This window comes from Cucumis melo, chromosome 1 (genome assembly GCF_025177605.1).
Source record: "Cucumis melo cultivar AY chromosome 1, USDA_Cmelo_AY_1.0, whole genome shotgun sequence".
In the NCBI taxonomy this organism is placed as follows: Eukaryota; Viridiplantae; Streptophyta; class Magnoliopsida; order Cucurbitales; family Cucurbitaceae; genus Cucumis; species Cucumis melo.
The window spans coordinates 12,184,527-12,211,041 of record NC_066857.1 but is presented as its reverse complement, the minus strand read 5'-3'; the positions used below and the strand labels follow the sequence as shown (position 1 = coordinate 12,211,041).

The 26,515-nt window shown below is 36.8% G+C and overlaps 1 protein-coding gene across 3 annotated transcripts in view; it reads right to left on the bottom strand.

Moving 5' to 3' along the window:
- LOC103490112 (protein ENHANCED DOWNY MILDEW 2) overlaps positions 1–26,112 on the bottom strand; it is a 35,139-nt gene extending 9,027 nt beyond the window's left edge. Inside the window, exons 1-14 of one of the 3 annotated variants that reach the window (XM_051079572.1) lie at positions 25,727–26,112; positions 25,584–25,614; positions 25,066–25,496; positions 24,896–24,992; positions 22,914–22,967; positions 22,683–22,831; positions 16,485–16,572; positions 16,300–16,398; positions 5,671–5,918; positions 5,493–5,582; positions 4,901–5,410; positions 4,598–4,745; positions 4,413–4,517; positions 2,958–3,050 (exon numbers count right to left, since the gene is read on the bottom strand). In XM_051079572.1, coding sequence (XP_050935529.1) covers positions 2,958–3,050; positions 4,413–4,517; positions 4,598–4,745; positions 4,901–5,410; positions 5,493–5,582; positions 5,671–5,918; positions 16,300–16,398; positions 16,485–16,572; positions 22,683–22,831; positions 22,914–22,967; positions 24,896–24,992; positions 25,066–25,475 — 2,091 coding nt within the window. In that variant the 5' untranslated portion in view covers positions 25,476–25,496; positions 25,584–25,614; positions 25,727–26,112. Of the gene's footprint in view, positions 1–2,957; positions 3,051–4,412; positions 4,518–4,597; positions 4,746–4,900; positions 5,411–5,492; positions 5,583–5,670; positions 5,919–16,299; positions 16,399–16,484; positions 16,573–22,682; positions 22,832–22,913; positions 22,968–23,866; positions 23,967–24,895; positions 24,993–25,065; positions 25,497–25,583; positions 25,615–25,726 lie in introns of those variants that run through there. The other 2 variants (XM_008449479.3, XM_051079577.1) reach the window with 2 other exon arrangements.
- Between the last annotated feature and the right edge of the window lie 403 nt (positions 26,113–26,515).

Below are 26,515 nucleotides of genomic sequence, written 5' to 3'. Positions count from 1 at the left end.
AATGCTGAACAAATTCTGAAGCCTATCCTGATTATTAAGACTCTTATAAGCTCAGGACGATATAAACACTTCCACGTTCTTTGGGATCTGAAAATTCAATACACTTTTAATAAGTCAGGACATCAAAGAAGTATTCACTTTAAAAAAACGCTGACGGTAAGTTCTCTCCCTTCTCTCTCCTCTCTCCCTTTTCCTGTAGCCGGTTTCTTCAACAGACTTTTTTGACTAGTCTCAAAGCACAACATGGAGGTTGTCGATTGCAAAACCGATCGGTCCCACTACGGCATTTGGAAAGAGGAAGATAGTTGTTTCATTGAAGATGTGGAAGCCTACAGAAGCATTTCTATTTCTGTTAGCCAACTCAGATGGACTTAATCAGTAATATATGATTTACTCAGAACTCCAGTGGACAATTATTTCAAAAAATTTGGGAACATTGATAGAGGAAGATTGAGAATTTCGAAGTTTCAAACAAAGTCCGGATAGGTCCTAAGCTGCGATCACTAGCCATATTCAGGGGGTCTTTTCAGTATCAGAGTTTGCTCAGGAAAAGATCAGCAAGGATGGAAGTTGTTTTGCAAGATGATAGAAAATTTGTAGAAAAAATGGATATTAGATGGTACTCTGGTAATATCTCCAGCTTTTCTTCTCTGCAAATGGTAGAAAAGTTCAGTTATGTTGATAAGGCTAAGTCCAGTAGCTCTAAACTCCCAGCTCCAAGGTCTGAAAAAATGGAAGTAAGCCAGGATTTTAGCCAAGAAAGGAAGCTACAAGCGGCCAGTTATCCTTCCCCTCCAAAACAGAAGCAGTGGTTGATCAAGAACCATGAAGTTGCTAAGGTTAACTTTAAAAACCTTTGGATTATATCAAAATTATTTGCTTCAGATGACTGGAGATTGATCCATAAGAGGCTGGAAGAACTTTTCCAAAAGAAAATTGTAATAAATCCTCTATGTGATGGGAACGCCCTCATTTGTATTGATCAAGGATCAATCATAGACTTTATCCGTGAGGAAGGAAAATGGCAGGCATGGGGGGAATTCCACCTCAAATTCGAAAGACGGGATGACATCAAACACAGTCGGCCACTTGTTTCAAAATGCTACAATGGTTGGCTCAAAATAAAAAACCTTCCTTCGGATTATTGGTGTAGAAGCACCTTTGAGGTTATTGGGGTTCACTTTGGAGGTCTTATTGACATAGCAACTTAAACTCTGAATGTAACAAATTGTAGTGAAGCCTGGATTCAAGCAAAGTGGTTTTATGTGAACGATTGAAATTACAGATCTAAAGAGGGGAAATATTTATCTACATTTTGGTCGCTTTGAACTTCTAAATCCTCCTGGACCTTCCAAAGTTCCTATTTTGTTGGATGATTTCAAAAATTCTATTGATCGTTTGAGAATTAGAGATGCGTTTTTAGATGAAGATTTTGATTTTTCCTCCTTTCCATCAGTAGTGAATGTTCCAAAAAATCGGTAACAATAATAATAAATGAGATTAACGCTCAAAGTACAAGAGTATTATACTAAGAGCAAAAAGAGGAAGAGACAAAAACATCCAAACAAACTAACCAACTAAGAACCCGGGCACTACAAAAGGATTGTTTGTGATTGTTTGCTTGTCTGGCTGTATTTTTAATTCCTAGTCTTGTTAGAAGTTGTTTCCTATGTCCTTTTTGAGTTGTATTGGTTGTGGTTAGCCCTGCACTTGGACATTATTAGTTGTTTTGTCCTTTTATTATGTATGGATATGATCAGGATGCTAAGAGGGTGCCAACCTAGTTGAGATGCTCAGGTGTACCTCCTGATCCTTTGTTTGAATGCTTATTGTATAATCCTCTTATACTATAAGCTTTAGTTTCATGGTTTACTTATTAATAAATGGGGTTGTTTCCTTTTCAAAAAAAAAATCTAAAGGATCAACTTGATCCGACCTCTTTAGATCCTATCGACGAGAGTAATGAATGGTTGGTCAAAACATTGGATGAAGAAAGTAATGAAGCTGAAGTTGACAATAAGCTAGTTTTTTACAACGACGACCTCACATGGGGAGATGTAGCTCATGCTAGCAGCGTTAGAGAACTGCTCATATACACTAGATCAAAAGGAAAGTCAACAGCCTCTGCCTCCACTTCTAGAGTTCAAAAGCAAGCACCAACTAGACAAGTCGTTAGTGATGAACATAAGCATTTCATCGATGAAGAGGAATTAGACATTGAAGAGAACAATGGCCAAGGAGCAATGGACAAAACCTTAGAGTTAGATGGAGATGATAATGAATTTGTCATTTGATCGTGTTTTAAACTTTTACTTCTAGAGTTTTGTTCATTTTTATTTTTTATTTTTTTGAAAAGGAGACAAGTTTCTTTATTAAATAGAACTCAAAGTACAAGAAACTTATACAATAAGTTTTGTTCATTTTTATTGATTACAAAACTATTATTAATCTTTGAGGCTTTGACATTTGTCTATAAACTTATGTTCTACTTCTCCATATATTATTTAGTTATTCATTGCACCTCCCTTCGCTCAGGCGTTGCCTTTCTGTCACCTCTCGCCTTGAGGTACGCCTTGTGCTTTGAAAACACTGCTTAGAGAGAGAGCAGTTCCATGTTTATTTAATGAACGTACATAAGAGAGAGGGAAGTTTGGGCTTCTCATATACGTCTTAAATGTCCAAGTTCAATTAAGGTTGTACTGCTTAAATTATGGCTTGTGTTCTTATCATATGGTGATTTATTGCTGGGAGTCCTGGTGTGCACTTGCAGTAGTACACATCATGCTTCGACAATGGATTTTCGATACTTTTCGGCCAAGGAAATCTTGTTATTACCAAAGAAGTTCCTTGAAGTACACAGTATAACAAGTATCATGACCATGCTTCAACAATTAAAAGATAAGACTACTAAAGTACTGTTAAACCAAAGAAAAACATTGCTACAAAAACAAGTATACCTCCACAAGTTTCTCAACTTTTGTAAAATGACGACCAAAGGAGGAGTAGCGCATGCCATAAAGAAATGGTGCAAGATACACTCTGAGTTTGTTCTACAGTAAAGAAATTCACAAAGTCAGTTAAAAATAATTGTTCAAAGAAAACAAGAATTCAACGATGCTAACACATTTTATCCAAATACACAAAACTTCGTTGAAAACCAAAAAAAGAACAAGACTTACATTGAGAAAAAAGAATAATTATACAAGGGAAGACCAAAAAAGATCAAAGCCCACACAAATGAACCCAATTAAAGAAAGAAACTCCAGTCAAATAAATTACCACCTTACCTAGAGAACAGATGAAGAAGAAACTCCTCAATCATCTATCTGGCCTCTGTGTCTAATGTTTTTCAATGTTCAATGCATAATAAAGCACAGTCTTTTTAAGGCTTAAGTGCAAGGCAGGGTTTTTTTTGTAAGGCACAGTCTATATATATAATACAATATAGTATAAAAATACAAGATAAAGAAGAGAAAGGATAATTGAATTAGGAATATAAAAGTATAAAAATAAAAGTAAGTCTAGGAAAAAAGAATATTGCATTTAGGCCAAGCAAATTTTATTATTTATAATTAATATGGAAGGAAAAAAACCCTATAATTACTTTTTTAAAATAATGAAAAAACACCAATGCCTAGGACTTTGGGCCTTAGGGCTTCACTAAAGGCGCCACATCTAATGCACTTGGGTGCAAGGCGAGGCACCACGCATGCACCTAGGAGGCTTTCTAAAACACAGCATGTTTCTAGCAAAAAGAAAGGCAAACACCTCATAGAAACAACTCCAAACTAACCAAACAAAGTCAAGACTCGAAAAGATATGATTGAAGTCTTTTTTCTGCCCACCTTTCAAAAAGGAGCATCTTTCTAAAAAACCAATCTAATGTGTAAAAGTCTTCCATGATTGACTTGCCACATACGAATGTGCCAAGTCTTCTAGAAAAGTTTCACAAAAGCTCTAAAAGAGGGAACTACATTCTTAAAATTTTCATAAAAGCTCCAAAAGAGGGAACTATAAGAAATACTTTTAGAAGGATTCAGGCTCCAAAGATAAACAATTTTTCTCTCTCATACTAATATCAAATGCCTCGATCGAGGATACAAGAGCCACTATGTCAGTTGCTTCTCTATCGAGCAGCAAATGACAGAATCCCAACGATATCCTAGAGCTACTAAAACGTGAAAAGGCATCTGCCACCAAATGATTCATCATAAGGAAAAAGATACAAACAGGAAAATAGAGAACAGGGGCCGGAGGTATAAGATGAAAGCATAAAATAGTTCAAGACTTCAGAATCACAAAATAATAATCAGTGTAAGACCATGCTTTGTCAAAAATGTCGTCAAAACAGCTGAACAAATAAAAGCCTAAGGAAGTTTCTTTAGAACAGTGCAATAAGAAATTGTAAGCACCTTCCACTTAAATATGTGGTTAAGGACTTCAGGCTCACAAACAGCTTCTGCATCCTCAATGCAACATCCTTCCTCCTCAAGCTTTCGCAGAGCAGCTCTAACAGCCTAACAACCAAAACAGTAAACCATTAATGGATAAGAAACCACAAGATCACTTTAAGGACAAAAGTTAATAATTTTCTTACCACAACTGAGCCTTCCAACTTCCCCATCTTAATTGTCTTGTCCACTACATGTTTTAAAGAATATGCATGAGTAGATGGGACTTTGTGCTTCTTAATTACGTCTTCCAAAGTAATTGACGATGCAACATTTTTCATCATGTCCATTAACCTAGGTCAAAAAAAAGAATATTTTAGAAACAAGTCCACTTTACCATACATGCAAGCATATACTTTAGGGAAGTTTATAGCTGTTGTCATTCCTTTATTCATCTTTTAAGGGTGAGGACATCAAAACCAAATGTATAAATACAAAATGCTAGTTACCTCCTCTCAGAATCAGCATCTAGTAGGAGCATCCCACTTCTATCCTCCTTGTAAATCTTACTTTGATCAAATCTCTTGGTTGGTATGGCAGACTTGCCAACTAAGGAGGATTTTTTCACTTTGATAGTCTTATCAATGTCCATGAGGACAGATTCTCCTTTTTGATTCAAAGAGTTTCTTGAAATGTTACCCAATTTCACTTTTTTAGACTCAGAACCCAACAATGATTTCTCAGTCATTTTACCAAGAAGCTTCCCATCAGATGAGGACCTCCCAAATGATTTGAATATTTTCGCAGCAGATTTTCCCTGAAGGTCATCTGGCATAGTTCCCTTCTTTGATACAACATTCTCCCTACTCCCGCTCCCACGAAAGACTATCGTCTTCCCTTGTCTGGTATCACTGATAGGAAGTTTCCTTTTCTGAATGGGAAGCCTACTCTCTTTAAGCCCAGGAAATTTTATATGGTCTCTAGCAGGAGTTTCAATTTCTTCATCAATCTCATGGTCCCTGGTCAAATTAAAAGAAAAAACATTAACAGGCCAATACTGATTAAAGTAAATAATAGTAACAGCTGACAGAGCACTCTTACAAGCAATATATCAAAATGCGATTAGGTAATAGCTTTTCCCATGCCCTGGTCGGGGTTTCACCATCCTCAGAACCTTCAAAAGTGATTCTCCTAACAAAATAATGCATACCTTAACCAATTAACCACCAGAACTTAAAAAATTACACTCTGATTCACCATATAGAAATTCAAAGGATACCTTGGTAAGCATTTCCTGTGGTATGATTTTGGACACCGTCGACAAACGGCAAACTGTAGTTCCCATATTTTCTTATTTTCACCGAGCGCACAAACAGAGCACTTATGCACAGGGCATGAGAAAGATTCTCCAGATGCAATCTTCCTCTCAAGGTCTCCAGCAGCAACTTTATTCTCCGGATGAAGCAATCTTGCAATACATTTAGGATGATAAAAATAACCACAAGTTGCATTTACGCATTGGAAGACCTAAAGAGCAATAGTAACTCATATTAGGTAATAATCAAAGACAATGATGTCTAAAATCATATGTAAATCTCTTTTAATAAGAAATGCATATGTATATTCAACAAAAAAAACCAAAAAGGACCAACTAAGAGCAAAGGGTTGAGGAAACCCCCACCAACAAAACTAATAAAGAAGAGCCTAGCAACTGTTAATACTCGTAAAAAGATTATAATTACAAAGGAAGAGATGAGCTATTCGCATAATTAACAATGCTAATAAATAAATTAAACATTAAAATAACAAAGATTCCAAACCTACAAACAGGAAACTAGGAAAGTAAGTCAAGCAACCCAAGCCCAATCAGAGGGTCGCTAAAATTATGAACCAAAAGATTGTGAATGTAAAGATGGAAAGATATTAGGGTGCACCTAAGTTCATTATGATTATAAAAAATAAAAACAAAAAAAAATCACTAAAAAACAAAAAAAGGAGCCAATGTCTGCATTGCGCAGGATTCATATAGAAAATATTCATACAATACATGAAGGATAGCCATTTTAGTAGTGAAGTGTATGGTCAATCATTTTATACCTCATGAAACATCAAACTGACAATGAGTTACTTTTTTAGAGGAGTTTCATTGAATCTTCAACAACTTTCCAAATATAAGCAGAGTACAAATAAATAAACTTGACTTTAAGGGTGAGTGTTTTTAGTTTATGTGATAAAACCAATTTCAATGTGAAAAGAAATGAGAGAATAGGAGGCTAAGCCGCTAACCAAAAGCCAGTCCACTAAAATGAAGAGAAGCCTCTATAAAAAGGGACCCAACTATGCAAAAATAACACCTATAGAATAAATTACAAAAAGCCTTCGAATTCAAGCCCCACAAAGAAACATGATAACGTACAGTGAACCAAATCTCACTAGGGACTCTCTCCACACCCCTAAAAACCCCATTGTGCTGCTCACCCCACACCACCCATAAAATAGAACACATCCCCACAACCCAAAGGAAGTGCCCCTTCTCCCCACTGGTCGGGCTTGAGAAGGGACTCCTCAAGCAACACACCCGCATCCCTATGTCAAGTCCCCCCGAATGCCAAATGTATGAAACAAAGAGTTCCAAACCGAGCTGGAAAACTCACAACGTCCAAGAATATGGTCCAGATATCCCTCCCCTTCCTACAAAGAAAGCAACAAAAAGGACCTACAAGCAAGAGCATCTTCCTCTTAAGCCCATCCATCCTGTTTTTGTTTTTCTCTTTTACGGTCATGTAAAACTTGCCAATTAAAGAACTTCACTTTCCTAGGAATCTCAATCCTCTACAGCACAAAAAAAACAGATAAACCTAGGGAGAACCACTTCACCCACCCCTAAACGAGTGGCCCTCAAGTACCTCTATTGTTTCCCTATTGGAAAGAGCACAATGAAACTCAAAAGAGAGGGAATAAGAGCTCCTAGACCACACAAGAGTATCAGCAACAAAATAGTTTTTGTGATCAAGAAAATGATACAAACAAGGGATTAAGGAACAGAGAGGCCTCTCCCCCACCCAATGGTCTTCCCAAAAGTAAGTATCTCTCCCCTCCCCCACCACACAACAAATGAATTGAACAAAAGCAATGAACTTTTTCAAGAAAATCTAGGAGAATTCTTGGAATAAAATATTATTCAGTATTTGTCCATACATGAGGGGAAGACTCCGATTTATAGAGTTTTAATACAAGTCGAGGCAAAAATGGAATTAACCTAATACTATTACCCAAATAACCCCATTCTTCTTACATCACCACCTTCTCCTTCTCCCTTTTGATTCAATTGATGCAATCAAGCTCCCTTTCATCCCTAACATCAGTTTCAATTAAATCAACTCATTCGACATCAATTTCATGAGGATCGAGCTCATGCCATTTCTTCAAACTCGAAGAAAAGCCTCATGGATCTAGCAAACCACCATCTGAAGTGATTCTTCAGAGTCATCACTACTGAGTTGGTAGCAAAAGCATATTCAGGAGAGTTGATGTAGAGTGAAGAATAATAGGGGCCAAGGCTTTTGCTGATTTTCCTTTTTTTTTTAGAAAAGGAGACAAGCCTTTTAAGTTATTATTAATAAAAGACCCTTTAGCTCAAAAGTACAAGAGTATTATACTATGAGCAAGAGAAAAAGAAAATTCAGTCTAACTCTACAAAAAAAAACTACAAAACAAATTCAAGCTAAACATAGAAGAGATCGAGCTAAACAAAACCAAATCCGAAGAAATCTAATTACAAAGCATAATGCAAAATTCTCTCGTAAAGAACTAAATTGAAACTAGAAACTCTCAAGAAGATGCAACCGGCTGCCTCGAAACTGCCTAACCCAATTAATCCATAATCCATAGGAAGCTCGAAGAAATCTTCCACTATTCAGCATCAACGTGAAGGATTTACTTGCTACCCGTACGAAGGGAAATCCAAGAATGACTGGTGTTGGTCTTACATTGAGTAAAAATACATTAAAACTGCTCAAGAATCAAATTAGAATAATTACACAATCAGCTAATATTGATTTTAAATGATCTAGTATTTTGCAAGACCGGGGACAAAAACGAGTAGCAGACAACAACATTGCGGATCCTGGCTCTTCCTCAAATTGAAACAGGGCATTGAGATCGGTTTCTAGAGGCTCATAATGTTTTTGACTTTCAAGTTCGGTTGACCTATCTGAATGCTCCAATTTCTCACTACTAATGCTAAAAGGAAAGTCGAAAAAAGGCTCACCCTTCTTATTGGATTGATTGAGAGGGGTTTTGCTTGGAGAGCCCTTCAAAAAATTTGTCTTGGAGTTAGGCAAAGAGAACTTAGAGTACTTAAACTGGGTAGACAGGGGATGATGAGAAAATGGTTTAGAAGAACGGATTGGGGCTTGAATTTCAGTACAACTGACTTCCAATAAATCAGGATTAGCCTTTCCAAATAGCTTGGAGCTTCTGGAAAAAGCTAATGAAAGAGAATGGGCAGTCTTTTTCTCAAGCAAAACGGGTACTTGATCATCTAAAATCTGAGCTTTTAAGGACCGTTTTGCCATGATCTTCTTCAATTTCTTCTTCCGGATAAAATACTTCGGAAATGGCTTGAGGTAATGTGAGAAGATCTTGGAATAATTCTCTTTTCAAATTTCCTCAGAGCCTTTTGATGAGGAAAAAAGAGAAGAAGAATGGAAGCTAAAGATGAAGGGTTAATAGGAGGGGCAGCAGCCGTTGGTTTCTTTTGGAAAATAGCAGCGGATATAATTTCAGCTTTTAGCTTTTTGTTCATAGGATTGGAGGAAAGAGGATCACCAAAAAGAGGGCTGCTGGCTGGATGAAGGAACTTTCCAACCGTAAAAGTTGACACAGCCAGATTTTTCTCTTTCTTCATTAAAAGTGCCTTTACAATAGCTACTTTCTTGTTCCTTTCAAAACAAAATTTATTATTCTCTCTCCTTCTCTCCTTCTTAAATGTGGCTCTTCGAATCCAACCAAGTTCACATTACTTTTCTTGAAGTCCAAATTTAAAACCACCGTCGCTTTAGGGGAGGTAATCGGTGCCAGCACCGGCGAGGCTAAAAACTGGTGACTTCCCTGTTTCAAAGCTTCAAAAGAATTCCTCGGAATTTTTTGGATTGATCTTAGATATTCTACCCCCTCCAGGAAGAATGAATCATCAACAACTCCATCTTTAAAGCCTAATTTAATCTCTGCAAGTCAAATGGATTTGAAAAATCCTCAAATGATAATGGCCCTTGGTTAATGGAGGAGGCTCAATTTGTTCAAAATCACCAAAGTGTAAGAAAAAATTCCCTCGATTGAAGTCTATTATTTCTAATGTAGCTGGTACAAAACCACATTGGTTTCTTTTTACTTGAATCTTTGCTTCAGAAACATTTAAAAGGTTGAGCGTTTCAGAAGCAATATTTACCGGACCTCCAAAATGGTCTCCTATAACTTTGAACGTCTGATTGCTCCAATAATCAAGAGAGAGGTTTTTTATTTTAATCCATCCTCCATAGCTTTCAATAACAGATGGTTTGTTATGTTTACTTTTACTCTATTTCTCAAACTTTAAATGAAAAGGACCAATTACTTGCCATACGTCTTCTTTTCCAACAAACTCTTCTAGAGATCCTTCATCCAATTTAATCAAAGCATTCTCTGCAAACAATGGATTAATGATTATCTTTGATTGAAAAAGATCTTCCAAGGTTTTTCTAATTTCCTTTCAATCATCAAACGCAAATAATCTTAAAATAATCCATAGATAATCGAAGCCTTCTTCTAAAACTTCCGGGTTTTTATTGATCTAGTGCTAAGTTGTATTCTAAAAATTTGAGGTCAGAACAGGGGAACAAATGCTCTGTTTTACCAATACTTGAATAGAGGGTCTGTTAAGCATCACCTTTTCAGCATAACTTGCTCTTAATGACTCGAAAGGGGGCTATAAGGAGATTTGGAGATGATTTCTGTACCAAATCAAATAATCGTGCTTCATCAAGAATCTTTCCAACATTTTGTGAAAGGATTTCCAACCTTGACGAGAGACACGAACAAATACGGATGAAGGATAAATTTTTGTTTCTCTTCCAAGCTACATGCCTCATAACCCAACCTACTTTTGACCTAAATTTTAAGACCCTTGTACTTCCAAAATCATTAGAACCATTTCGAAGAAGAAAACCATTCTCGAGGCCACGCAAGAATTCTGAAATTTCCTCAAGAACCATCTGAAATGAGTGTTTGATAATGACAAGATCTTTCGAGCTTCCACGTCTTCTATATGGAAGAAATCTTTGTCGAACCAAATATAGTAGGGGGCATTCACTACTTTGCATCTTTCTACTTCCATTTTCACCAAAACCAAGCTGCTGCTGAAATAAAGATGGACAAGAAGATTTAGGCTCTAGGGAACTTACCGGAGAAGAAAGATGACAAACGTCGGAGGAGAAAAAGGGAGTAAGAGTGTGGTTAGAGACGAAAGGAAGGAAGGGAGGAGAGAGGAGAGAGGAGGGAGGAGAGAGTCCACTTCATTTTCTAATCAGTAACTATGCTATATTTTCACATGTACTTTACAAATTATCAAAACCTAAAAACTTGGCATTTTCTTTCTAAGCATGAATTCACACAACAATTGCCAAAGCAACTTTAGTTAAGGCTTTTGCTCATTATTCGAGTCAAGATATTAGTTTAAACGGGTGTCTCTCATCTCCATGAATTAAATTGTTGACGGCAACAATGGATAAGATCGCTCTCTTCCTCTACTACACTTCATAGTCTTGTTTTGTAATTTTTTAATATTCTTGGAGATGGAACAAAGATCAAGAACTTTTTTATTGATGTAGTGAGAAGATATAACAAATGTTCAATTGAAATAAAAAAAGTGGAAGTGGCTAAAAAGTAAGTTCTCTCTGTTCTCTCTCCTCTTTCCTCTCCCTTCCCTCCTCCTCCCTCTGCCTCCCTTTTCGGTTCTCTCTCTTTTTCCAATAGCTTCAAGACAGCTACTTCCCAATCTACTAGCGTTTGCCTCCCGCTGAAGTCTACCCTCAGACAAATCACTAAAGGTCTGGTGGTTGAGTTTCGTTTTAATTGCACAAGGAAGCTTAAAAGTGAGACTGCAATGGAAGTGGTAAGTTGCAAAGTTCTTCAATCGTATTATCCCATTTGGTTAAAAGACGATAGCTTCCTAGTTGAAAATGTGGAAGCTCATAGATTTTATCAATTTCTGAAGCTCAACTGAGCTAGTTACTGGAACCATTATCGGAGTTATTAAGAGGCTCGAAAAATCGTTTCTTCCAAAAACTGGGGGAGTCAGATCAAGGAAGACTGAAGTTGTCGAAGTTCAGGGCAAAAAAGGGTTGGGTGTTATGTTGTGACCTTTGGCCATTGTCAGGTGGATACTCCTTCATTCAAGTGTGTTCAGGAGAAGACAAACAGAGGTGGTTGGCATTTCACAAAATGCTGGAGAATTTCCTTTCAAAAGGAGAGTATATAAGTTGGTATTCACGTAAAATTGCCATGTCTTTTAATCCAGCACAGGCTAAGATCACAAGCTTTGCAGATAAAGTTAAATTGGATGGTAACTTAGCCCATGATGAAAAGACGGAAAAACAAAACGTCATTAAAGTTGATTATCAGGCTGTCACCAATGATGAAGGAGAAAGTTCTCGGGTTTCCTCTGTTTCGAAGACAGCAAAATAGAGCCACTGGTAATAAAAAACTCAGAGACTATTTGAACAAAGTTTGAACGTCTGTGGATCATTATGCGACTCTTTGCATCGGATGATTAGAGACAAATCTGAAAATTGCTGGAAATCTTGTTCCAAACAAGAATTATCATCAACCCACTGTTCAATGAAAACGTTCTTATTAGTTTGGGCCAGGGCTTGGTTGAAGATTTCATCAATGAACCTGGGAGATGGCAGGAGATGGGGGCCATTTCACCTAAAGTTCGAAAAATAGAATAGATTTAAACGAAGCCGGCCATTGGTAATGAAAGGATTTGAAGGATGGTTGAGAATTAGAAACCTTCCTTTGGACTACTGGTGTAGAAAAACCTTCAAAGCCATCGGAGAGAACTTTGGGGGTTTGGAAAACATTGCCACAAAAACGCTTAATCTGACCAATTGCAGCAAAGTGAGAATTCAAGTTAAACAGAATTTATGTGTATACCTACTACCACTGAAATTACAGACTTTAATAGAGGTAATTTTTTCTTGATTTTTGGTGATATTGAGCCTATGGATCCCCCTAGTATTTTCAAGGGAAGTCTTATTGTTAAGGATTTCAAAAACCCTATTGATCAACTAAGGGTTAGGCAAGCTTTGGAAGATGAAAATGTTAATGTTTTATTGTTCCCTCCAGAACTTGATGAGTTTAAATCCACTAAAACAGCTCTCACCTTTTCAAGAAATCTGTTCAAAGCTTTGAATCACATTCAAGTTTCCTCACCGGCACCAAAGGAGAAGACAGAGGCCGACGAACTGATTGGAAATAAAATCAGTACATTAGAAACTAATAAGTTGCATTCAAGGAAGAGAGAGAATTCAAGAAGATATCCGTGCATTTAATTCATTGGGCTCTGGTCTCCCGCCAGTTAAACCTCAAATGGTAGAAAACTCAAATGGGGCAACTTTTCAGCCTAGTGTGAACAAAAAGCCTTAACGAGGAAAGAGAAAGTGAATGGAGATGATTCTCTGCAAAGTAACTCTTCAGCTTCCATCCATAAGGGCATGAAAAGGAAATTTAAAAAAGAGGCTGTTGTAGTTCCTCCGTTGGTCCTCCCAAAAGACAGCTCAGCTGCATTAACTAATCACTCAAGAACCCTTCCATCTTCCAGCCGTGTTCTCATATCTTCCTCTGCCTCAGAATCCGACTCCTCCTAGCCTTTTTCCAACCAATCAAACAGTACAGTGAATATAGCATTCCAATCATCCAAAGATAATTCAGTGATCTTCTTCAGTCTCCATCTCACAATGCGAGTAAGTTTGAAATACCTCGGAAGTTTATGGCTGACATTTCCTTGCATCAACAAATGAAGAGAAACAAGAAGCGCAAGATTCCTAAAATGTCTCGAGGAAGTTCTTGTTTGTTTAAGCCTTTCCGAAAACACTCGCGAGGAAAAGGACTTCTTTTAGCAATTCCTGGACAAAAATTACAAACCCTGACTTCCTTGAGGCATGTTGTGTCAAAATCAAAGTCCCTGGACTAAATCAAAACAGGTCAGCTTCTTTACCATTTTTGAATAAACCTGGTTCCCATTCCAAATGTAATTTCCAAGAGCCTTTCAATCCTTCTTCTGTGTGAGGATTACATTGCAATTTTCAGACTTCTCATAAAGGTTCGAAAGACTTCGATGAAGAGTCATTGACAAGTGTAAGCAGTGAAGAACTGGAAAGAGAAGATGATGAGGATAGAAATTACAGATGAAATGTCAGACGATTTGAACAAGGCTTTAGGTATTTTATTCCAATCTGAAGAAGTTCAATTACTTTCCATTAAGAAAAGCTTCCCCTCTACTCCACTGGAAAAAAAAAACATACTTAAAAAATTACATTCCATATTGGATACCTATGGAAATCTCTTTAGCATAATCCAATGGAAAAAAGGTCACTCGGTGGATATCCTTCAGGGTTGAAAATTGAAGATTAGCTATTGAATTACGTGAGGAATTGGACAAAAAAACATTGTGGCTGATTCTTAGAAGTTTTCTAAAGAAATTAGTCCAGACATACTACTACTTCAAGATTCTAGAAGGGACAGATTCGTTAAAGAATTCATAAAAAGCATATAGAGCTGAAAAGATGTTGACCAGATTTTAGTTGGAAGCTTCAAGGATTTTCGGGAACTTTCTTACAAGGTGGGTTGACGGTTATGTCAGAAACTGATTGCTAAAGCTGATTTCTCTTTGATAACTGGCAAGTTTTTGTGGATTGGAAGAAGACTACTTCGAGATCCTCTGGGCTTTGGATTGTGCTGGCAAGTTAGCTTTGAGGCAGCTGTTCGCATCTTCTTGGCTTTCTCTTTCTCCTCTCATCTTGAAGATTTGGGTGTGCAGGATTTTCTATTCAAGTCAAGTGGGCTAATTTTGAGAGAGTTTAAGTATTGCTTTGCATTTAGCTTTCTACTGATGTATTGTCATTGGGTGGCTTTGATTAGCTCGTTTAATTTCTGATTCGGGTTCGTATTTAGGTTTCCATCATATTTATGTTGCCCGATTTTATAGTCTTTGTTCATGTGTTAGCTTGTTTTTTCCCTTAGTTTTTATGATCTTAGTATAGAACTCTTGTACTTTGAGCTTTAGTGTCATTATAACTTATAAAGAGGCTTGTTTCCGTTTCAAAAGAAAGAATATTCTTAGTGATGATCGTAATTTTTAAGTCTTGATTAAGTTATTTGCACCACCACCACGACGCCCAAAACTAAAAGAAAAAATATTAAAAAAGACCAAACCCTAGAATCATCTAATCTTCATCCATCCCGCCTTTAAGTCCCCACAAAGTCGCACAAAAATAACCCACTTAAATATCTTTAACTATTTAATGAAGAAGTTTTTCGTTTATCCCTGTACTTCTCTCTCTAGTCTTCTTCTCCTTTGATGAATCCAACTCTGGTGCCAACCTTTTCTATTCTATTCCATTGACAAATATTTCAATATTTTTTAAGAGAAATTGCATTTCAATACCTTTGATAGTACTTTTGGTAAAGTATTTTGTAGTATTGTTATCAACTTGACACTTTACACTCTTTAGTGCATTACATTTAGTATATTTAAGTTAAATTGGCATATATTTGATATTCTCTTAATTGAAGGAATGTTTCTTCAATGTATTCGTATCCTAGTTTTTCAGAAATTGACATATCATTGTATTCTATTGAATTATCCTATATTTGTATTTGTGTTTTGTTAAGTCACCATGGCTTTTCACATATAATAAAAGAAATAAGGGTAGGTTGGCACGTGAAAAGGAGGGAAATAAGGGAGGAGGGGACCATCATGGTGGGCCCAGCAGTTAGTTAGTAGTGGGAGTTTTTAAGCCGTGGTGATCGGAGAGAGAAGGTGTGCAGAATTTTGTGGAAGGAAAGCGCTGCCTAACTCATTGAAAGATAGGAGGATCAGAAGTATCAGGTTCCATTGTTCTTTGTTATTTGTATTTACGTTTCTCTTGTCCATCTTTCTGTTTCAGTGTTAGTAGATTGTTTTGGCTAGGGAAGGTCTGCTATCGTAGTGTTGGTTTCTGTTTTCCATTTGCTTTCCTATATTGTAATTACGTTCGAGAAAGCAATGAAGTAGAATCACCACACTGGTGTTCTATCATGTTTGTAATTCATACTTTTTTTGTTTGAAGAGGAAGAAAAAGGGAGGTTGGTGGATTTTCATTTAATAGCAACAATGGTGAGTGGCACAACAATGGTGAGTGGCACAACAATGGTGGAGGAGGGTTGAAGGAGAAGAGGCGAGAGATAATTCAATAAAATTAAAATTAGTATTTTATTCCACTTATTGTTTTATTTTAGTTAATAATATTTTTATTTGTAGTAATTATTACCACATATACAGATCGTGTTATTAAAGGGAGCAAATCAGGCATTTCTCAAATGTAGGAGACTTGATTGTTCAATTTTCAAACCTAGACAACAATTCAAGACAAACCTCAAACCACAAGGATCAAAAGTGTAATTTCCCCTTTGCTTGTTCAAATTGGATACGACCCATTTTATTCTCTCACAACCATGTTCTCTCATATTAAAATTGAACATACCCGCAAAGACACCTTCCTCTCTCTCATTCGTTGTTTCTGTCTAAAAAAAGCATACTCCGCAAAAACAGTGTATATTGAAAGTAAAAAAAATCAAAAACATCCAGTTAACATTATTAATCCCATACCTCAGCACCAGAAGACTGATCAGATGAACCTAAATTCCCGCAAGCATAGCACTGGTGCTGCTTATACTCGCAATTCTTGCAAATAAAGGTTTCAATTGCCTGCCAACAAGTGCATACATATTGAAGAAAATTAACAAAGGGAGTTTGCAAGCATAGAAAACATAAATGATATAATATTGCCATACATCTACTTCTTCTTTAGAGAGACCAAGCGAGAAACAATCACCATCCTCTTCAGTTGCATGAAAAGACCTCATGCACCTCCCATCACAGCTGTAAGAAAATCAAAATCAAAATAACTTATTAGGCTTAGCTTGATGCTTCTACTTGAGAGTAAATTTCCAATGACTTCTGTAATTACTCATTCGATCATATTATTTTGAACTAGAAACAATTTTTGTGTGTCATTTCCTGGTCGAGCTGTCATTTCTATGCCATTTTGAGTAGGAGGCTAAAAGGGAAGAAAATTCCATCGAACTATGATTTTAAAAAACAAACAAAATTTTGCAAAGCCATTAACAAACATCAATCATTAAAAGTAGGGAAACAACAGTATGTGAATTGTGAAAAAAAGGCAGAAAAAAATTGGTGGGAGAAGAGGTATTGGCAGTTTAGATATGAAATATTACTCTCCACAAGAAGAAAAAAACTTATCATTCACTTAAAATCAGACGCAAGATCCATAAAATGAATTCCCGAATATATATATATATATTTTTTTTTTTTTTTTTGAAAAGGAGACATGCTTCTTTATTAAATAATTCTCAAAGTACAAGAGAGTTATAGATTGAGAATAATAGAGAAACCTAGTAATCAGGGAGAGAGATAGAGAGGATCAGTAGGTGCACTCAGACATCTCAACTAGGTTGACACCCCATAGCATCCTCATCAAATCCAAAGTAATACAAAAGATATTCAGGTCAAGCTAAGACCGAAAACAACAATAAATACTACCTAATAGAAGACAGATGCAAAGCTGAATAGAGATAAAACAAATGTAGAAATACAGAATAAATATCCCAGCAACACTACAAAAACACAAAATCTGTTCTAGCAATCTGGAACATAACAGTCCTGAATTTCTTCAGATGAAGGCAAGTCCAGTTGAGGCAAAAGTCCTGAATTGAATAATCTTAAAATTCAGCATTCAAAGAACACCAAGCAGCTGCATTTCTTTTAGAAGTTTCAACTATACCTATCCAATCCCTTTTATTATCATGGAAAATGGTTGGTTGGGCTCAAACCAAATCTCTACTAGAAACGCTTTTATCAAATTAACTCATTAGAAAAGGTTTTTTTTATAAATAAGGCCCTCTCAATAATTGAAATACATTGGCACGTAGAGAACCATCAAAAAACCCAAACTGTTTTGAGAAGGAGCATATAAAGAATAGATGCATTATTTGCTCACTGTCCTTCAAGCACAAGGGAAACCAGTGGCAGCAAACAATTACTAGGAAGTTTCCTTTGCAAAGTCCCGGAGCCATTAAGAAGACCAAATTGCACAACCCATACCAAAACATTTATTCTCCTTGGGCTGCCGGAAAAAGTGCTTTAAAGCAATCTTTTTCCAAAGGGGAAGAAGGAGAGAGGTGTTTCGAAAGGGCTTAACTGAGAAATTACCCAAGGTCTCTAATGACCAAACTCCCCTATCTTCCAAATCTATTAAACCTTACAAAGAAATGAGGGTTAATAGGCATTGGAAATATTCTATTTCTTCATCTTTCAGCGGTCTTCGAAAAATCAAAGACCAAGATTTTATGACATAATCCCAATGAGCAGCAACCGAGTCATTGGCCAATTAAGCCAATCTGAAAAGATTTGGGAACTGAGTTTTAAGAGAAAATTCACCAACCCATGAATCTGTCCAGAAAGCTACTCTTCTTCCATTCCCAACCTTGAAAGGAGCCAACTTTTCCACCCTTATTCCATTCTCCAGATATACTAATCCAAGAACTTCTTAAACTTGTTCCTGATTTATTAAGAGTCTACCACTCAAATATTTTGCAGCCATGAATGCGTGAGATTCCTCACTTTTATAACACTATTTTAACTACTTTAATGGCAGAAACAGAGGCAGCACTCTGTAGTTATATATTTATAAAGCCAAATAGCAGTAGCTACAAGATGATAAAGGAAAATAACATGGAAATAACAACAGAAAACAATAAAACATACCCTCTATCCTCTAAAGACTAGGGCAATCATCCTCAGCCGCCAAGGGCTTTTCTCACCATGAAATTCATAATATTTTTCCTACCTCCCCTGATCCCTTACCTCTACTATTTATAGGACAAACTCCTAAATAAGACAAAAGACATTATCCTATCGGGCCCACATGCTATTCCACTAACCCACTATCCCATTCTAATTCTTTCTTCCATCCAGGCTGTCCTGTGGGATTACATTCTTGCCCTTTCTTTTATACACATTAATAATAGGAGGCCTAACAGAATGCTTATAACTACTTGTCGCCATAACGCATAATCTTCTTTCATAAAACTCTAGCCCCATTTAGCCAAGAGAGCCTTATTTTTATTTTTTAAACCCACCCAAAACCAGCCCCCTATCTTTCTGTGAAGGTTTGACCTTTTCCTAGGATGCCAAATGTTTTAACTTGCTGCCAAGTGGTCTCCATCACTGTGATTTGACTTTTATCCCATAAAGTAAGAAGGCCTCCGGAAGCGCCAAATGAATCCACGACTTCCCAACCAATCTCCATTGAGCTCCATAATGATTTAATGAAATTTGCATCCAGATTTTCCATTTTTATTCTTGGACCATAACCACGTCCGGGTGATGGCTTTTGATGAACTTCTTTAGGGATGAACGTTTGAATGGGTCTTTTAGGCCTCTTATATTCCAAGAAATGATCTTCAAAAGAGAAAAAATCTGGACATCTGCTTTATAGTCACTTATTTACTTAAACCAACACAATTTCACAGTCACTAATTATGGGCAACAAATCATTTGGAATTTCTGCTGGCTTGATTGGGGAGAAACAAGGAAAGTTAATAGAGCCACCACATTCCCCTTCGAAAAGGGAAATCAAATCCACTGCTTCAATTTCGGAATTTGCCTTGTCTTCTTGAGCTTGCAATAATCCTGGAGAATCTTCACTACTGACACTATAAGGGGAAATTATTTCTATATTTAAGAGCTTCTGAATGGACTCAACTGATTGGCAAGAAGACCCTCGGATTAAAGTGATTTTAGTGTTAGGATATGTGAAGCTTGAGTAATTAAACCGAACAGGAGCGGGATGCGGAGAAACCGACCCGATAATATCTGAAGCTGATTGAATTTTAGAGGTAACAAATTTCCAAAAAATCTGTATTATCCTCTTATATAGAAAGCTTGCTAGGCTGCTTCTTTTGAGGGACTTTCTCCAGATCTTTAAGGGAGCAAATTGCAATTGATTCAGATTCAACAATGCAGTCCATGCGTTGTAACTTCAGTAGTATAAGAAAAAGCAGTGCCAGCTAGATGAGCATCTTTGTTGGAGGGGACTTTGGGATTCTGGTGTGAGCTATCAAGCTTGGCCAAATCACTGAAGGCAGTAGAAAGCCTCTCTTTGTCTGTCTCTTCAGTTTTCTGCTTTTTGAATATTGTGGGGCCTGCCAACTTAAATGGCCAGTTGTCTGCTATGGGCTTGGTGAGATTAATTTAGAATGACTGTTCGTTTAACGTCTCAATTAATGTTGTGTCTGAACGTCTAATCATCTCGCTCCCTTTCTCTGACGCCGGCAGCTGATGGGAAAAATCTTCAGGGCTTCAAATGGGTTTCTTGCTACTGGTAAAGTCTCGAAGGTGGATTTTGAACATTTATGACAGGCGGGAAACCTGAAAGATCTACTTCTTCGTCAAATAACATTGTTCTGATGCGCAGGAGGTCTATGGGATTTTCAAAATCATCAATCAATTATTTTTTCCTTATGAATTTCGTGGGGTTCATCTGTTCTATGTCCCCAAAATGCAGAAAAATATTTCCTCTTCTGGATCTTTGATTTTTATCCTTGAAGGAATATAGCCACAAAGGTTTCTTTTAACTTTGATTTTTGCTTCTCTACAGTTTAAGAGATTTAGTCTCTGAGGCTATGGATTCAAGCCCCCCAAAGTGATCTTCGATGACCTCAAAAGTTCTTCTACTCCAGTAATCTAAAGGAAGATTTTTTATTTTTAACCAACCACCAAATCCTTTTGTGAAAATTGGTCTGCTATGTTTTATTTTATCCCATTTTTCAAATTTAAGGTGAAAAGAACCCATCAATTGCCAAACTCCTTCTCCCCTTATCTGTTCCTTGATAGATCCTTGATCCAGATTAATTAAAGCATTTTCATCAAACAGAGGATTTATAATAAAATTAACTTGTAAAACTGTTTCCAGCATTCTTCTAATACTTCTCCAATCATCAAAAGCAAAAAGTTCTGTCACAATCCACAACGGATCAAAATTAGTTGGAGCTACATCTATATTCTTGATAACCCAGTGCTTCTGGTTTTCTGCCTTTGCTTTTCTGTTTGTGTAGGTGAGCGGAGACCCTTGCTTCACTTCCTGCTGTCTTTGCATTGGAATGACTCTCATTTGCTCTGCCTTTTCTTTTGATTCCTTAGAGAAACTGAGTTTGACCTTTTCTGCATAGCTCTGCTTTTCGATCAATCTTAGTGATGGGGTCTTGCTTACATTGCCTGCAAACCATTTGATATAGTCCATTCTCTCAAGGAACTTTCCCATCATATTCCGAAATAACAACCAACCCTGTTTCCTTTCTTTTGAGTATGCCCTTAGATTAAAATGGCCGCCAACAAAAGGCCAGTGATCACAACTAAGGATCAATCCTGATTTTGCTTGGAACTTCCAAATTTTCGGCCTTCCTCTGACTGTGTCACCGAGTTTGTTAAAGTAGCTATCCACTGGTGTTCTTAGAGGTTCCGTTGTAGCAGACATAATCCAACGAAGCTAGTTGTTAGAGACGGATAAGATTCTTTTAGCTTCCATATCTTCAATGTGACAACTTCCTTCTTCTTTCCAAATACAATAATGTGATTGATTTAATTTGCAGCTGACGACTTCCATACTAACTCTTGAGACTTATCTGAAAAATCAAGACTGTGGCCAGCGACAGGGTTTGGGGTGGAGAGAGGGTAGAGAGAAAACTTACTTCTTTTTTTCTTTTTTTTTTTTCCCTATGAATTATCAAATATCAATGGATCGCTTTAAACAAAACAGAAAGGAATGCACTACAGAAAATGAATATTTCAACATTTCATCAAAAATAATGACATATACAAAAAGGAAACTCTTAAACCAAAGGAGAACTGAAAACCATAGAGAGAGAATAGGTACAAAAGATTTAGAAAGGACACTCCAAGATGATGCTACAAAACTATGTACCACCATGAATTTTCTTGGCCTCTTCCCTAACAGGATGCCATCTAAATGAGAGAGAAGAGGACTTCTTTTATTCACTGGGATAACTGTGTGACTTTGAAACATGATGGTTCTAAGTGTCTAACCACCTCAAAAGTTCACAAAACATATATTTCCAAAGTTTTGTTCTTTTTATATTTGTGACTGTTCGAGCTAACCTACATGCACCTCAACTTATTTTACAAAGAAACCATTTGAGCACACAACCTTCTTTTGTCAAAATTTTGTAGGATTAGATATTTTAGGTGGGCAGCATACATGAGGGTATGAACCTATTCACCATATTACCTTTTAACTTTTTTCGCAGGTCCCAATAACCGCACCCAATGTCGTTTACAAATATTTCAAAATATGAACCTAGAATTGATGTCTCAAAAAGCTACTGAGGCTTACACCTTGAGGCTCATCCTGAGGCAAAATTCTAAGTTTTAGCCTTGAGACTTACGACAAACCATAAGAGGCTTACACCTCTCACAGAAGAAGCTTACACCTTTGTAAAAATGCATCAAGGCTCAAAATCTATGTGCCTCGTCTAATGATTAAAAAAATAGCCATTTGCCTAGCTTCTTCAAAATATAAAGGTTTAAGTTGTGTCAATTTGAATTAGGACTACTTTTATTGTTGTGACTTTAAAAACAGTGAAGGCAAAAATTTATAGTATAAATTAATCCTATTGCATATTAGTAGTAGTAGTGACGATAAAGATATCGTTTAGAATTTTCTGATTAATTGAAAATTGCGGGGGCGAATTTTCTTTTAGCACTTTCATATGACAATCATGTTTAGCACTACTAGGTTACTCATACCAATTTAGAATTTTTAAAATCTTTTTATTCACATTTTGAGGCTTACGCCTCGGCCTCTCCAAGAGGAAAAGCCTCAAGGCCACCTCTAGCATTTTAAAGCATTACCCAAAATGTACATCTGACAAGAAAGAACAGAAAATGAATACCATATAATGTTGCCACCATTATCACAAAATGCACAGACAGAATCAAAGACATCATCATCATCACTTTCCTCTTCAACAGCATCATCAACCATGTCTTCATCATCTGAATCATCAACTATAAAACTTGGCTGCACATTACGTTGAGCATCCTGAAAGTGCAAAAGTCCAAGCTGAAAATGAGAAAACTGGAAAGTCCTTGTAAGCATGCACTTGACAGCAAAAATGAATTACCTCATGACATGACATTCTCTTAACAGGCTTCTCTTCAAGGAATGCACGTAAGAACTGTTCAGATTACAAACCATCAAGGTAAGAAGATCATATAATTCATTACAAAAGAATTCTATTAAAATATGGCTCAAGCAAAATTAACTCGTGCCACTGTGGACTGCTTTTTTCTATTGAAAAGCTTTCATTGAGAAAAAATAGAAAGATACTAGGGCATACCGAAAAAACTAGGCCCACAGGAAAAACCCCACTACAAAAAAGATTTCCAACTAAGATATTTCCTAGAGAATAATTACAAAAGGACTTTGAAACCGAAGACCAAAGAGAAGCACTGAACCTCACCAAGGACCAAACCTCACAAGGGTCTCCATCCGCACCTCAAAACACTCTATTGTTCCTCTCCCACAACCAAACACACACCCTACGAACCACAAAAAAACAGCCTCTGTTTAAAAGGAAAATGGAGGAACTCCCCAATCACGAACACATATCCCTCTGGCGAGCATCACAAGCTCAAAATCCTAGAAAGAAATAATTCGACACTGATCTCGAAAACTGACACTCGTAGAATGCGGTCCATGTTTTCCTCCACCTTTCGACAAAGGATACAATAGAAAGGACCCATTAACGAAGGCATTTACAACATATAAGAAGCAGAGGTGTAGGGGAAGTACAGGGATCCAAAAGCCAAACACTCCAAATGGAGTTTTCAAATAGGTCATCTAGTTAGCAAAACGTGGTTCTCTAGCACAATGTTAATTGAAGATACCCAAAATGCTAAAAGAATTCCTACTTGAAGGTTTTATTCATCTACCTCCGTCCCCTTATAAATTTAAATATTTCTTTCCAAACATAACTCCATACAAATTGCAAAATGAAGCACATCCCTACACAATCTTCCCTATGCTTTGACTATAAGCCAAAAGATTGGAAATCCAATCTCTTACACCCCTTACTTTTGTGGCCCTGGTAGAACATTGTTTCTCCTTACACAGTTACAGCCAATTGGAAAACTTTTTTGTAACCTCCTTCAGCATTGGGCTTGCTTTCCTCCTCCTCTTCTGCAATATTATCATCTATGAAAGTGTTTCTAATTCAAATAAAATGACAAAGCCATACCACTAAAATAACTATCATTTGAACAGTAACTATACTTTTTCCAAAATGATTCAAATTATAATAAATGCATGTTCCACATGCAAAATTTCCTTGTTACTATCTCCTGAATTAACAAGTGGTAAAGACTCATATTCTGTAGAATTAATTCAATTCAATAGCCCATCGACTAAGCTGTGAAAAACCAGATCTCTTCTTTGTTGACTTTTTTTAAGTACCTCAACTAGTTAAACATTGTACCCTCTACCACTATTTCCAAGATTTTGAGGTCATCTAAAATCCCAAACGTAACAGAATCTTTGTTAGAGTTCTTGAAGTTTTGTACTCTTTTATGCCATGAAATCAATGCTTGTGAGATGATATGAAACATATATCCTACTTGGCTACTTCACCCTGTGCTTGCAAGCTGACCGCAAGGAGATTAACCGTGTGTACGTTCACTATCTTCACCCACAGAAAATCAGGGCCTTGCACTCCACCAACTGATCAGGACAGTTCCCTCTAAAATAGGACTTCGATCTTCAGATTGTGGGGGGATTGTGTTTATAGAAAATGAAATGCCTACTGGGATAAATATGGTCCCAGGAGTCCTGTAGGAAATTTCTGAAAAGAGGGTATAAAATATATTTTGAGAATGGAAGTCAACATAACCTAGAACTGTGGAATGGTTGAGTCAAATATTTTATTTATCTTCCACTAACCGAAAAAACATTTTGCAACTCTTTTGCCTATGGGGTGTGGCTTTGAGACTTGGGAATGTATCACATACTCCTTCCCCCCTGCCCTTCTTCACATCCACATAAAAAACTTTATTCAACAAAACAAACTAACATAATCTTTTCATTGTCTGCACAAGAATGAAACAGAACCTGGGACTTGGCCAATATATCATCCCTTTTAACTGCTTCGCCAATGAGAGACATGTGATCCACCAAATCATTCTGGGAAGGCCTCACTTCATACAAGCTGCAAAAATGAATGGCTTAAAAACAACAAATACAAAACCATCAAACTAAAAGATGAAATGAATTCATGTTACCTAAAGGTTTTAGCTAATAGATCCCACAAAGATTTGCTAGATGTATCTGGATTCCTCTTCAAAGCATGAAGGCATTGTACTGTGATCAAGATGGTTCTAATGGTATCCTCAAAGCTCTTTCTAGGCTTCTGAAGTTTAATCCACATATTCTCTTTGGAAAGCACCGATATCTCTGGCTTTGAACCAGAAATATTAAATCTCCATGCAGTAACCTGTTTATAAACCTTTTGAAGTCCATGATCAATTGTACCATGGAGGAAAACAGGTTTTTGACTGCCCTCCAATCTCTCCCCTTCATCCCATTTAATCGGCAAAATAGAGAATGAAATAGGTTCTTCCTTCTGATCCACAAAGTGATAATTTGAGACAGCTTGTGGTAAGGTCTCAGCCTCATCATCTGAAGACGCCATTACTCTATTGTAGTTCCAGTCCTGCAGCATAACAACTAAATTCAATGAGTGAAATAACAAAATAAAAAATGCTTAAAAATCCCACCTACAATGAAGAGAATATTTCACCTTCCCTTAAGACTACAACAAACACCAGTTCCTAAAACAGGAATAGGATTGATCATAGTTACATATCCATAAGAAGTACTCCCTAAAAGGCAAAACAGAATGGAAAATACAAAAAGGGTAATTGAGAGGGACGAAGAAGGTACCTGTATGGCCTTCGGTTGAGAGTCAATCCCTACAAGAAGCTACTCAAGCTCGGGAAATGACAATACCGAACAATTTCAACAATGTTAGCAGCGAAGATAGCAAACGAAGAATGGGAACAGATTGTAAACAAGAATCGGATACCAGCAGCCCCACGGAAGAATCGCCGGCAAAAGTTGGGCAGGTGAAAATTAGTTCGCGACGGAACTGGCGAAGAGGAGAGCAATACTCTTTGGGGAAAAGAACTTACCAATCAATTGTGAAAACTGAAAGCCACGGAATCGGTAAATTATAGAAAAGATACGAAGAGGATGTTTTGGAGGCACGAGGTAGGGGACGTTTGGAGGCGAGAGGTAGAATACGGAAACTGAGTATACATGTTGTTTTTGTATACATTGTTTCAAAACTTTCTTGCTATTTTATATTCATAAGCAATTTCATAACCTTTTTCATAAGCAATTTCAACTCAAACATTTTTATTTTCAAAAATATAACAAAATCATAAAATATTTACGATATGTACAACAATTTCGAAAACATAAAAAAAATAACTTATAGGCCTACAACCAGAAATATTAAAAATGTTCCAATCAACACGCAATTAATCGACCACACACGCTCGTGTAATTTTTCTTCTAAATGATCATAATACGCAATCGTGTAAAAAAAATGATACACCATCATGTAGGTAGTATCAACACCGACCAAAATAACACATGTAATTGTTCTTCTTGATCATGAACCAAGATTGTTTAGATATTGGTGCACTATCGTGGAGTTAATGATCATGT